Source organism: Chinchilla lanigera, unplaced genomic scaffold (genome assembly GCF_000276665.1).
Source record: "Chinchilla lanigera isolate Chin_1 unplaced genomic scaffold, ChiLan1.0 scaffold00026, whole genome shotgun sequence".
Lineage (NCBI taxonomy): Eukaryota > Metazoa > Chordata > Mammalia > Rodentia > Chinchillidae > Chinchilla > Chinchilla lanigera.
In genome coordinates, this window is record NW_004955427.1 from 6,657,277 (window position 1) to 6,671,379 (window position 14,103).

General features: G+C 40.6%; 1 protein-coding gene across 1 annotated transcript in view; it reads right to left on the reverse strand.

The window, feature by feature from the left end:
* Positions 1-14,103, reverse strand: part of Cblb (Cbl proto-oncogene B, E3 ubiquitin protein ligase) — a gene marked incomplete at its 5' end in the record, with an annotated part of 211,246 nt that overhangs the window by 55,626 nt on the left and 141,517 nt on the right. Inside the window, 1 exon segment of the mRNA XM_013515156.1 lies at positions 1,644-1,829. Coding sequence (XP_013370610.1) covers positions 1,644-1,829 — 186 coding nt within the window.

Consider the following 14,103-nt stretch of genomic DNA (forward strand, 5'->3'; position numbering starts at 1 on the left):
GAGGACTGCGGGCAGGGCACAGGGGCAGGGCACGGGGGCGTGAGCCGGGCGGCCGCAGCGCACCGCGGCGCTTCCACGCAGCTCGGCAGGCTTGCAGAAACCGAGCGCAAGTCTAAAACATTAGTGAAAGAGTCCCAAGTACTCCAGGAGCATCCTCGAAAGCAAGGAGCGTAAATGCGAACGGTACGCCACGTAAACTGCACAGGACAAGCCGGAGGGCCAGCACCAACTGACTGCGCCGCACCGACCAGCAGCATCCCCGTGCGCTTCCTCGACTCAGGGGCGGCAGGAGAGCTCCCTCAAGGTTACTGCCACTGCTCTACCTTTTAAAATAGGAGCTAGACTTGCTGTACTTCCGGAAGACGGGAGTTTTTAAAAAAAATTCGTTTTCATCAGAGCAGTACAGCACAGCAGATACGGGACAAATTTATTCTGATTCTCCATTAGTCATTAGAAGAAAAATGACAAATAATACAGCAGCATTAGAGAATTTCATGAATTTTTTAAAAGTTTGCTTTTACATGGAAATATGTAAGTATGTATTTTTAAACCCAATCTGTGTAGTTTTCATAGCCTGTGTGTGTGTGTGTGTGTGTATATGTGTGCGTGTGTTTTACTGGGGGTGAATCCAGGGCCTTTGCATTAGCTACTTCCTCAGCCCGTTTCTTGTCTCATTCTGACTCAGTCTCCCTAAATCAGTAAGTAGCGTAAGCTAGGCTCTAATGCAAAATCCTAGTGCCTGAGCCTATCGGATTTCACGCATACTCCATGGCGCTGCTTAGCTTTGATTGTCATTGATATGGTTCACCTGATGAATCATTTGAGCCTTTAACACTGGGAAAAATCAGGAAAAAAGGTATCTGCTGTATGTTTATATAACTCTAAGTTACAGCCTAGGAAGTCTTCATGTGAGCTTAAAACCAAATTTTAAGGGAGAAAAAACAAATACTACTAAATATATTGTACTTCCTATTAATTTTAGACTATAAAGCATACTACTAAGTAGAACTAATAACTCATATTTAATAAAACAAAATATTAAATATACCCTTTTTATCAAATTTGGAAAAAAGAATACACGTAAAACTAAAATAAGAGTGTGGGCTTAAGTTTACAGAGTCAGAATGATGTCTGTAATATTAAACAGTAATGTAATTACTCTGCAAATATTGTAATTCCTTCTAATTAATCCCTTTAGGTATAAAAGTACATACAATTCTCCCTTGAGTCACCTTGAAACATGGGTGATAATTTATCACACCTTAAGTCCTTATGCAAATATCCTCCCATTACATTTTTCTTGTCATGACATTATGAAAATGAGTATAAAGTATCATTTGCTAACAGCATGCAAATTATTTTAATGCATATAATGACCTTTTAAATTCATTTTACGGAATGACTATACATATACTCCCATTTATTTTAACAAATCGGGCGGCCACAGATGCGTGCTTTTTCTGAAGAATTCTGCAACTTTCATAAAAGTGAGGAATGTGGTAGCTGGATCACCATAAAAACTGATACACGCATCAAAGTTGTTCATAAACAATGAAAAAACACAGGAGTTGAGTAATGCGAATTAAAAGAAGCCCAGCAGCTAGTAACTGTCCCATGTGGTACTTGTAAGGAAACTGATTTACCTTTGGAGAACCCGTTGGGCTGCCACAGGGAGACCGGACTATGCCCTTCTGGATCAAATCCAGGCGAGGGGGCACGGGGGGCAGGCTGAGGTGCGGGGTCTGCAGCGGGTCTTGCTGGGGCTTTCTTCTCTGGGCGAGGGGAGAGGATCCGGGGGACGTGACTGGTGAGTTCTGCCGGTCAGCGCACTGCAAAACAAGAAGGAGGCCTCTGCCATTTACCATGGAGCGCGCACGCGTTTCAGTTCTTAAGAAGGTGTCTGGCGTAGGTAAGGGATCTGCTACTGTACATTTGCGAAAATAAATGCTAATACAAGCGGGGAGCCCAAGTTATGAAAAGGATCGACTGATAGCTTTCTCCTGCACACTGCCAAAAGGACGCAGGAGAAAAGAACAGCCAGGTGGAATGCCGTCACCTGCAGACATTCCACAAGAAGCTGGTCCATATTCTATGAGGAGACCAGGAGTGCGCGATGCAGTAATGCATATTGCTTTTGCTTGTCTACAAAGCACTGTACATTCTAAAACTCCGAAATTTCTTTGTTCCATATGAAATATGTATCTAGTGCATGGTCTTTTCCCATAAATCAGTTAAATATGTATCTAGTGCATGCTCTGCCTTCCTGTACACCAATTTTAAAAACTGTGTATTTAAAACAAGTTTAAGATTTTTCTTTCATGTTTGCATGGAAAATAGATCCTCAAGTTAAATGTTTTTTCTTAAAAACAACTATGTCTAAGAAAGGATGTAATTCTGCTAAAAAACCTGTGATGTTTCTATGCTACTATAAGTTTTCCATCTTGTCTGGTAGATAAAATAGCATCAAAAAACTAGTATGAAGTACTCTGATTTATGTATATGCAACACTTCCTGACTTGGAACTTCTGGTCTGTGTATGTGTTAGAACGTCCATAAGCTGCTGCTACTTGGTATAAAAGCCTTACCAGGACAAAGGACATTCTGTTCTCAAATACCAGGCAGTTTCCATTTCAAGGGTAAGTTGTTAGCTCTTTGAAGTTTAGGCTTGGTTATCATACCTTACTCCATTAATCTATCATGCTTTGATTGCTTGCTCTTAAGCCATTTTTCTCCTAACATTACTCACCTTTATAAAACGCGGTTGATGTTATAACATGACAATTTCATTTGAATTCCAGCAGCACTGCCAAATATTCAGTCATTCTGTCTTTATTTTTTGTTTTTTTTTTTTGTGGTTTTTTTTTGGTCTTTTAGAGACAAGGTCTCACTGTGTAGTTCAGGCTGCTCTTGATCTCCCAGCGATCCTCCTGCCTCAGCCTCCCAAGTGCTGAGATCACAGGGGTGCACCACCATGCCTGGCTTCAGCTATTCTGTCTTTAGCTGAGATGCAGCAGGAACTTGTATCCACATCCTTACTGCTACATGTACTGTTATATATACTGTTATATCCACACCCTTACTGTTACATGTAGTTATATATACTGTTATATCCACATCCTTACTGTTACATGTACTGTTATATCCACATCCTTACTGTTACATGTACTGTTATATATACTGTTACATCCACATCCTTACTGTTACATGTACTGTTACATATACTGTTATATCCACATCCTGTTACATGCACTGTTATATATACTGTTATATCCACATCCTTACTGTTACACTGTTCAGTATTTTTTCTTAACAAATGTTTGTAACTTACAACGATCTGAATTTTTAATCTAATGTTCTTTTTGTGCACTCGGATCCCATTTAGGGCAGTAAACTCATTTTACGTCACTGTGTCCCGCCTCCTCTGAGCGCTCTGCGCTCTTACACACTCGTGCCTTCTGACAGCCCGGTCACTGCTGGAGTGGGGCTGGTCTCTAGTGCCCCCACACGGCATTTGGGTGACGTTTCTGTGTTTAGACTGCGGCTTCAAGCTTCTGGGAAGAGGAACACACAGCAAACTGCCCTCCAGACCACAGCACGTCAAGCGTCCGCTTTATGAACATGATTTATCAACATTAACATTACTGCTTACTATAGGTTTCTTTATTGTCAAGTTTCTTTTTCTCTTCCTTTGCATGGTATAATCTCTGCAAGGAAGTCACTGGACAACCCAAGTTTAAGAAGTAGGGAGTTACACTCCCCCTTGTAAAGGCTTTTAAGAACAAGCTTGTGCCACGAGGTATATACATGCCCCCCAAAGCTTTACAATCATAGAGGTACCGCCTGCACTCCCGTATCTACTGCAGCACTGTTCAGAAGAGCGAGGACACGCCATCAACCGAAGCATCTACGAACAGACGAGCGAGCAACGGAAACGGCACAGGTACAGAACGCAGCGGTACTCAGCCCTAACACGTACGCAGCCCCTTCATCTGCAGCAACACGGGCCCGACAGTAGTTAAACAAAAGACACAAAAAGACATGTCCCGCATAGTCCTCATTACACGACGTAGCTTTAAAAAGTTGATCTCATGTAAGGAGAACACAGAACAGCAGTGGTTAGAGGACAGGAAGCTGCGGGGACAGACAGCGTTTGGGTAGTGGGTTCCAAGATACAGTTAACGAAAGGAATTAGTGGCAGTGTTCTGAAGCGCAAGAGGGCCACATGGGCTACAATCATGATGTATTCTAAAACCACTAGAAGGGAGGAATTCCAGGTTTGCCAACAAATAGAAATTACAGATGTTTGAGGACACAGAAATGCTAATTACCTTGATTTGGTAACTGCATATTGAGCAAATGTATTGAATTATTATCCTATACTTCGCATGTGTGTACAAATATTATCAATTAATTTTAAAAGAAAGAAGTGAACAAAGTTCTGTGGCCAAACAGAAACTTCTGTCTCAAATATGCCCCACAAATGCATTGTTAAAAGATAGTCATTCTCTCTCACAACTGATGCCAAATTATTTGAAGTAATTCAATAAAATTAGACATAATTTGACAGTACAATTGTAAGCATTGTCTCAGTAATCTCACGGTTCTTTTTCACCTAGCGCTTAGCTTGCTATGATGGGTTTACAGCGTTTTTTCTATTGTTACCAAACTAAAAAGTTGAATCTCCACTCCTAAATGTTCTAAAGCAAGCCAATGACTAACAAGTCACAAACCTAGCCAGAACGTCAGGGGGCCTCACACAAGCACAAGTACAGCCATCAGTCCGAATCTCCTGGGGCCGCATCAGCCCCAAATAGGCAAAACAGAAGGGGAAGGCGCTGTGCTGTAGCTACTCACACCACAGACGGAGCGCTGCGGGCCAGGAAGGGTTACAGGTCGCCTGACCCTCCGCCACCCCCAAGAAAATAAACAGCACACACCGAAGACTAGCAGAACCATTACTCAATAAAAGTGCTCTGTGGACCTGGCTACTATCCTTTATAAAGAAGATCAAAAAGCAAAACTATTCTTGAGGAAATAGTCCCCGAACTATTTTTTGTATTAACAAAGATACACAGGACTTCTTTGGGTTACTTGTAGATCCACTCACAAACTGCAAAGAGTGCTGAACAGGACCTAAACTCTTCCACGCAGTTTTTCTCTCCAAGTATTTTTCCACTTTTCTCATCACCTGAAACAGGACACAGATTTCCTAAGGAGCCTACAGCCCACATCGCAGTTAGAACTTGACGTTTGCCCCGCAGTGCTAGGTTACGCATATTTAAGCAGTCGCCGTATCTCATATACTGCTGGAGCACAATGAAAGTGCTAGAACAGACATCCTAACCTGCGGGCGATAGCCACGCTGCTCTCTCCTGGGAAACGAAGCCGTGCCACAGTCTATCCCTGACCTCTCCTTCACCTCGTTCAGAGAGATACGCAGAGCGGGCACAATGGAACAATGTTCCATTAATTAACCAAAAGAACGGTCCTGGGTCTGGCAGAGGCCCGGGTGGTCTCATTAACAGCAAAGAGGCAGCAGGTGGGTGAGAATAGAGGCGGGAATGGAAGATCAAGTAGGAGCCTGCGAGATTCCAGCGCTGAGATTCCAGGGCTAAGACATGAGATAACGTCAGAGCAGAGGCCGTGGGACTCAGAAAGAATGACACCTTCCTGGCAGTAAAGATGCCGACCTCGCACACACAACCACTACCTGTGCACTGCTAACGGGAGGCCTTGTGCCTGGTATGGCTACAGTTTCTCCTCCCTATACTTTCTGGCCCAACCCCACCCACCTCCCTGACTGACACCAATAAAAGCCATGAATTTTTGGACACCGGGCCTTTTGTTCCACGGAGAACGTCGGGTCACCCCAGAGCATCTCAGCTGCAGAACTTTTCCCTCTGGCTTTCTTTTGCACCGCTGTGCCATACTGCTGGGTGGGTTAGACTGACACCCTTCTCGGTGGTTGTGGTGCTAACCAATTCCTGTGGGAACATATTAACCTTGAACTTTCAGACACTGAAGACCAGAAGACACTCTGAAACTTTGTGAATACAACTAGAAAGCAGATCTTGCTTATTAGCGCAATTGCTATTTGTCTTCTACAGATGATTATACCTTCTGAAAAATTCATTCTCAACAGTTACACTGTCTCTGCACTGGCTTAGAAGAATTTTATGAAAGGAATACTTACGTGAAGGAACAAAAATTATCTTTATTGATATATATAGTATAGTAGAACTTAATAATTTTCCTGAGTTCTAAGTTATAGTAAAATTCCCATGCAAGAGTGTATAATTTACCAAAGTCCTTCTGAAGGAAATGCATTATTTTCTAAGGCTTTTGCTCTTCCTATAAACAATTCTATAGTTAGGGTATAAAGCCTGTGCATTAACTTTTACTGTTGATAAAATTCAAACACCAAGAAAATTTGTAAACATTATTAGCAGATGACTTTCACAAAGAGGGTCATTTTGAATGGACTTAAATAAACACAAATTATATTTTTCTGTCCTTCCTATTTAAAAAAATCTAAAGAGGAAATAGAGCTAGTACAGTGTCAAGTCAGTCCACATAATTAAGTTCTTAGGTATTAAAAATCTGGTACACCAAGATTTACCAGCTCTCTTTAAAGAAAATGAAAGCTTGACCTTTTTTTTCTTCCTGAGATGAAAAAGGTACAAAGATGGAAATGATTTCTTTACTTGAATTTTTATAGGTGTTTTAAAGGAGTTTGATTCCAGGGTAACAGAGTTTTCTGACACAGGCGGTCTTCAGGTAAAAGGAACGCCCCTGAGGCCAGGCCCTAACGCGGGATGCTGCAGTTCATGTGCACACCATCCCCACACAGAATCAGCTACTTCCCCCAGTGCTCAGACTGCTTCTTCCACAGTTTGCATCCCCACCCTACTCGTTCGGCCCAAAAGGATAATGGCAGTTTTTGGAGGAAAAAACACCACCCCCGATGAACATGGACCAATCTCCCGGCTCAATTTTAAATTGTAAGACTGCAATAGGTTAATTTGATCACTACTGATTTGTCCAGTATTTTTTCAAGCACTCTCATCTTCATTCTGTATAAAAATGCAGACAATGTGTAAGTATGTAACATATAGAAGAGAAAAACACTTATTTAAATTTTAACAACTTCTGTGTAGAATTGATACATATTATATATTCAAGATTGTAAAAACATTGGAATGTGTATTTTATATGGTGCCAACTACCAAATTAACTTTCAATTTCAACTGATTATAAAGAACAATTTTAAGAAAACAAAAATATACATACAGTTTACATAGTTTTTCTACATGTAATATTTAAATTGTTGCTAAAGCCTTAAAATACTATGTGGTATTGTTAAAATCATCACCTACTGACATTGCTACAGGCAGATTACAGAGGATAATCTATTTCATATAGCTAGTAGAATAAATAAAATTGAATGATGCATTATAAAACAAAAGCAGTGAAACACTGCATTTTTATTTGGATGAAATAGTTAGGAATACTATTTTGACAAGGAAGGGACAAAAATAATACATCTCTGAAGTTCCAGTCACACCTTGTGTCTTCACTACAGAAGAATAATTCCAGCAGAGATACCTTTGAACAAAGTGGGTCTCTGTTACTTTCTCATTGCTGGGACAAAATACCCAACATCCAAAAGCTAAAGGAGAGAAGGTCTGTTTTTGCTGACAGTTTGTAGAGGGTTCAGTCCATCGTCACCAGGCTCAAAGGCAGGGTGGCCTGGCGAAGGGGCATGGCACAGGAGGGACAGTATGTGGCAGGGTAGCAGGAAGCAGTAAGACTGCTTCCATCTGATAACACAGTAAGACTACTTCCATCTGATAACGCACTAAGGAAGCAGTAAGACTCTGTTCTTTTCTCCCTTTTCATTCCATCCAGGCTACAAGCCTACTGACTGGTGCCAGCCACACCCAGTATGGGTTCTCTCTCCTCAGCAAACCATCACCCACATCCAAAAATATGCCCAACCCGTGGACAGATTCAGTAAGCAACACCCATGGATCCACGATGCAGTCACTCACAGCAGCCCACCTGTGAGCGCTTTGGGGGAGGCATCTAGATATAAGCTCTAACGACACCCCAAACTTGGTATTTCTTATTTGGTCCTCAAAAGTTACTCTCACTGTCACACTTAACGAAGCAGCAATAACACAATCAAATGAATTAATTTAATCAGAAGTTTCACAGAACATTCAAAGCCAAATAGAAACGTCTCAGATTCCTTGAGGTTACTAATACTGACCACTAGAAAACAAAAAACAATTGACGTTGCCACAAATTGCTTCTGTATTGTTCTTAATGTAGACAGTGTCTCAGATACAGAAATATTAAGTTATAATGGGCAAAGTAATTTAGGAACTATCTGGGCTCATACATTTAAGGGGATATGTACTATAAAACTACAGTAATAGATGAGTTTTACTGCTTTTGATACCCATCTCTTTGTGTCTCTTCAATTTTCTGTTCACTTTACTTTTCCTCTTTACACAGAATGTGCTTTCACTAACTTCTGCAGTTATGAAAAATATAATGATATGTTTAAAAAAGACCCACATACAACAGTTGATGGCTGTTGCTAATCCCAAGTACTTTGGCTAGCACTGTATGAGAAGAGTGGCTTTAAGCTTCTTTATGAACGTGAATATCGAGGGTGCGTTATCAGAGGGATCCTCATTTATACACCGTTCTCTTGGCATGAACACCAACGTGTGCTCAATGATTCACCATTGCACAGCACTTCACGAAGACCTTAAGCACATATACTTTAATTTTAAGCAAATAATCCTAAGATGTTCTGAACACAAGACTAGAAACAGAATAAAACTATGGAGAAATTAAGCATGTCAACAGAGTACACACATTAACTATTCAGAATGCACTAGACAGTAAAATCATTTAAGCTGAGAAAGATGAAACTATCCTTTCAAACTACAGGATACTAATTAGCATAATTCTGTCGTCACTTTCATTTGAACTAACGCTTACTTTTTAAAATCCTAGAATTGAATTTGCTTTAAGAAACAGATTATGTTTTTTTTGTCTTAACTCCGTGCAAAGTCCAAAGGCTGAGCCTGCTTTGTCTCATCTGTGGACCCGTATGTTTCTGTAGGATAATGTCTGTCACACCAGCACATCTATCAGTTTCTTTTAAATACTTTAATGCTGGTAGCTGATGAGTACATTTTTACAAACTGGGCTTGGGGTCTCTAGAAACGTAAACACCACACTGAATTACTTCATGGCTATATACTCAGGGGGTTTTTTCCTAGCCTTTAGCTTCAGGAAGTAAGTTAATGCTATCCTTTATTTCTCTGACAAAATTCATAGACTCTTCTTAGAACCTAGAATGAAATGCAAATAATTACCATAAGGAATTAAGGGGTTCACCTTTGCAATTTTAACATAAAATCCTGACAGAAAAGCTCAAGGAGTAAAGCAGTCAAAAGCCCATCACAGCACACTCAGCAACTACTACTAATAACGCGGGACTCGATGTATTTTAGTCACTCTTCCTTTTATCCACATCTTTAAGGAATGATTTTTAAAAGCTTTAATAAGATCCATTGTTATGGAAATGGCAAAACATTTGCTAAGAAACTCAAGCCTACTCAGGCTCTTATAAAAACAGGACAGGGGAAAACCTTTCCAATTACTTATAAGGTGAGAGTTCTGACAATCCCAGAGATAATCAAAGTCAACTTTATAATACATCTAGCAAGACTTTTACTTAATGAACTTTCATACAGAACAAGGCAAGATACATGCATTGTAATAAGGATGAAAAGGACTCTAAATCAACATTTTCCCCTAGATGCATGACAGTTAATGGAGGACAGTAATAAAATTCCATCGCATATAACAACCTAAGTATATTTCCTTGCTGTTAACTATTGTCTCCGTTCTTACTTTCTCGCATTAGTTTGCAAAAATAACAAAGCGCATTGGAAATAGCCCACACAGATGTTATTCTGAGGTATACGCTCCAGCAACATCTACAAACACATCACACAGTGCAGTTTACAGCTTCAGTGTCACGTTTTCTATTTTGGAGCATCTCTACGATTTGGGCCCTTTTAGACATTAAACAAAGAGTCGTAGGAGGCATGTGGTGTAAAGGGAGGAAAATCATTTCCTGCGATTCATGGTCGTGCTCCCAGAAGCCTCAGGCAACAGGAATTTTGGGAGAAACTCAGCATGAAATAGGAAAGTTCTGTAAATAGGGGCAGATTCTGTTCCATGTTTTGCTATAGGAAGAGAAGAGGGCAGCTTGCTACCTAAGACTAGGAGTATTTGATCTGTGTATAAAATGAAGCAAAATTAATAACTAAGTACTAGAAATCTGCAAACACTACAAATTAAAAGCAATAACGATGAGAAAAAAAGAGGAAAACAAACTCACACGAAGAAATACTGATTGGAGGAAGTGAGTTTTCTTTAAGGTTTGACAGAAAAGGGACCAACAAAGTAGGGCCTATTTTTAAGTAGTGTGAAGAGCTTCACACATGGCAGTGACCCCAAGGGCACTGCTCTATTAAAACAATAAACACTGTGAACTTCACAGAGCGACAACGCTTTCCCTTGAAGTTTCTCTAGTGCGAGAGACATGATCTCCTGGCCTGTAACCAGCTACCATAACCCTGAAATTTCTCCATATCTTACTTTAAACATTTATATGAATTTTGCATCCTGATCCAAATATACGTGTGATTTTGAATTAAATGTGTGGTTCCACTTTCTTCATGCAACTCACCCTTAAACCTTACAGCAAAATGTAGACTTCCAGAAATATGTCACGTTGGCCGTGGTGGCTTTTTATGCCCTTTGCTTAACTCAGCCGCATGAGCAATTCTGAGAAGGCTGGGGACAGTGACATGTAATTCAAAACCATTTCCTTAGAAGTGGCTGAGAAACAAGAGCAGTCTAGGAATTTCAGGAGTAAATTTCAACCCCTGAAGTGACGCCTTCACGTGAAACCCTCACTGCTCCCGAAATACAGGTACAGTTGGTTGGTGCAAGACGCAATTACCATTTGGTTACTTGAGCTCTTCTCCCCGTTTTAGAGAATACTTCATCACTTTAATTTACCTGTGCTACAGGAAATAAGACTGTCGGCTTACCTAAATTATTTAATCCTTTAAGGACTATTTTACCCTGACACGTTGGCAACTTTGCATCCCACATGAATTTTAAACATGAAACATGGTTCTGCAATAAATTATTTTATGTCGCCATGCAATGAAATTATAACTAGGCAGGTAATAATATATTTAAGGAACACAACCAGCTGCTTGCTAAATCAATACAGTTCTGATATTAATTCTCCTCAAATATAATGGAAAGCACAAGGGTCCTAATTGCAAAACTGAAGCCTTAAGTGAGACAGCACAGCTCCAGGGAGCATAGCCCTAACTAAGAGCGTGAACAGTGTGCCACCACCGACCACGCAGCGAAAGGCCTATGCAAGGGCCTGCCCACGCCGGGCACTACAGAGGCTCTGAGAACGGCGGGAAGCGCACGGCAAGCCCCCGCTTTCCGACACCTCGCAGGTGGACCCCAAGCTCAGTGCAAGACTTTCTGGATATGCCTCACAGTCAGCTCTGAGAACTACGCAACAATGTCTCAGTCACCTATAACACGGTACAGCACTTAGATGACGCTGGCTTTCTTCGTTCACAAATACGGAAAATGCCACTATTTACATGATGAGTTTTACGAAAAATCAGGACGGAAAAGGCAAGCAAAGGTCAACAATGAACCTGTACCTTACTACGGCCTTCGGTCACCCCTACCTTCACAGGAGGATGGCGACGGGGAGAGGCAGGCCAACGGCAAGCGGTCAGAACCGTTCTTCTGGGCAGGACCGTCCAACGGTCAGCATGACCCGTCCCTGCCCACTCAGCGCCAGCATTACGATCCACCCTCTACCTCTGCTTAAACCCAAACACGTCCCAGTATGTTTCTGAATACCCTGAAGAGGCGGAATTGGCCCAGCTGAAAACCATGTTACATATTCTGAATGCCCATCTTAATTCTGCATTCGTTTTTGTAAGATTTTTCTTACTATTCCAACACGGATTCTAGCCTCATGGCTAGGATGTACATAAAAAACAAAAAAGGAAACATCTTTCGAAAACTACAGCAACAACTCCATAATCTATCTACATAAATTCTTTCCTTAGGGTCAGAAATTTTCCAGAGCCTTTCTTTCATAACATATTATTAGGCAAGGCAGTGATGAGATTATTATGTTTTCAATTAGTCATATGTGTGTCAATTAACGAAGCAACATGAGAAGGATATGAAACAAAGATAGAAGAACTCCCTTGACCTCTGATCCTACCTGTTTCTGTCCCACAGTACTTCAGTCACTCATTCACTGGGTTCTGAAGTACGGTTTGACGAGATTATACTGTTTAAGACAACAGGAAAGAATCCACACCCATTTCCTTGGTCAGTTCATCAATATGTGACTTCATATATTTGTTGATGACTGTGTTCCATCAACATATGCTAACAAACTATTTAAGACTTCCATACATCTTTAGTAAACCGACACAAATCTCTATGAAGCAGCAGCTTCCTTTTCTGGCTCTGATTTGACTCAAGTCAGAGAGTACGATATCCTTACCAATCTATACATGATTTCCTCTGAGGTTTCACATTAGATCCAGTTATCCTGGAAATGGGACAGCTGAAAATTTCAGACCATGACACAGCCTCAGGAAAAGTCTAAAACATGTTCTAATTAAAAGCATAAAATACATTCTATCAAGGAAGGCAACCAGCTTAGTGTTTTACAGACTTATAGGTTCTATTTGCTTCTGTGAAAATTAGTACTATGTATACCTAATTTATAAAAATATTAAAAATGTATTCTGGAAGATCAGTATGTCACTATTTATAAACTCCAGCCATGGGAAATCACCATGGTAACAGGAACATACATTTAACTTGGTCCTCTATGCTATGATGGAAGCATTACTAATTCAAAGAATGCAGTAAGCCTAAGACAGGCAGAAACCACAATATAGTTATCAACTAGCTAATAAAAGAAAAAGATGAGTATTTGAGATAAACAAATAGAAACATTCTGCTGTACAATGACTAACAGTCACTCTTAGAGTTGAGAGAATGTAATGTTTAAAAAGAAATGAAGCCAGGCCTGGTGGTGCACACCTGTCATTCCCACACTCAGGAAGCTGAGGCAGAAGTATCACCATGAGTTCAAGGCCACCCTCTGCTACACAGCAAGTTCAAGGCCAGCCTGGACTACACACACAGCGAGACCTTATCTCAAACAAAACAAAACAAATGAGGTAACAGAAGGATTACAAAATACAGAGTAGAAAAATTCAGAGAGAAGATCTATTGTGTCAAAATGGCTGTGTGTTAGATTTAAATAACTGCCCCGTCTTATGCTGAGAGCTGGATTCCCCAGTGCAGCAATGTCCAGTGATGGGGCTGAGGGGGATGACTAGACAGTGGGGGCGCTAACCTTATCAACAGATTAACCCGCTGATAAGCTCATTGTGCTGAGTGTGCTGTTAGGAGTGGGGCTGAGCTGGAGACAGCAGGTCCCCGAAGAATAAATCCTGTCCTCAGGGCCCTTCCTGTCTGTCTCTCTCTCCTGACTTCCGTGAGGCAAGAACCTTTCCTCTACCCTGTAATTTCACCTTTGGAGCCAGCTGACCATGGACTAAACCACTCTAACTGTGAGTCAAAATAAACCTTTTAGTTTTTTTTCTAAATCTTAGTATTTGTCACAGCAATGAAATGCTGACTAATACATCTTGAGATCTTTGTTTATAACTTCTCCTATCATACAAAACTGGATAAAACTTACTAGAGTTTTATGTTATACACATATGTATTTAGCTCAGGCCGGGATAAAAATAAAAAGATGCATAAGATCAGGTCACTGCTCTCAAAGACCAATTTTCCATGTATATACATTTATTAGTTTATTCAGTAAATATTTACTGATTGCATTTATTTGTCAGGGAACTCAGTCAATAATATATTGACCATGGGTTAAGAATTAGTAGCATAATACACAAGACAATACAGTAAATA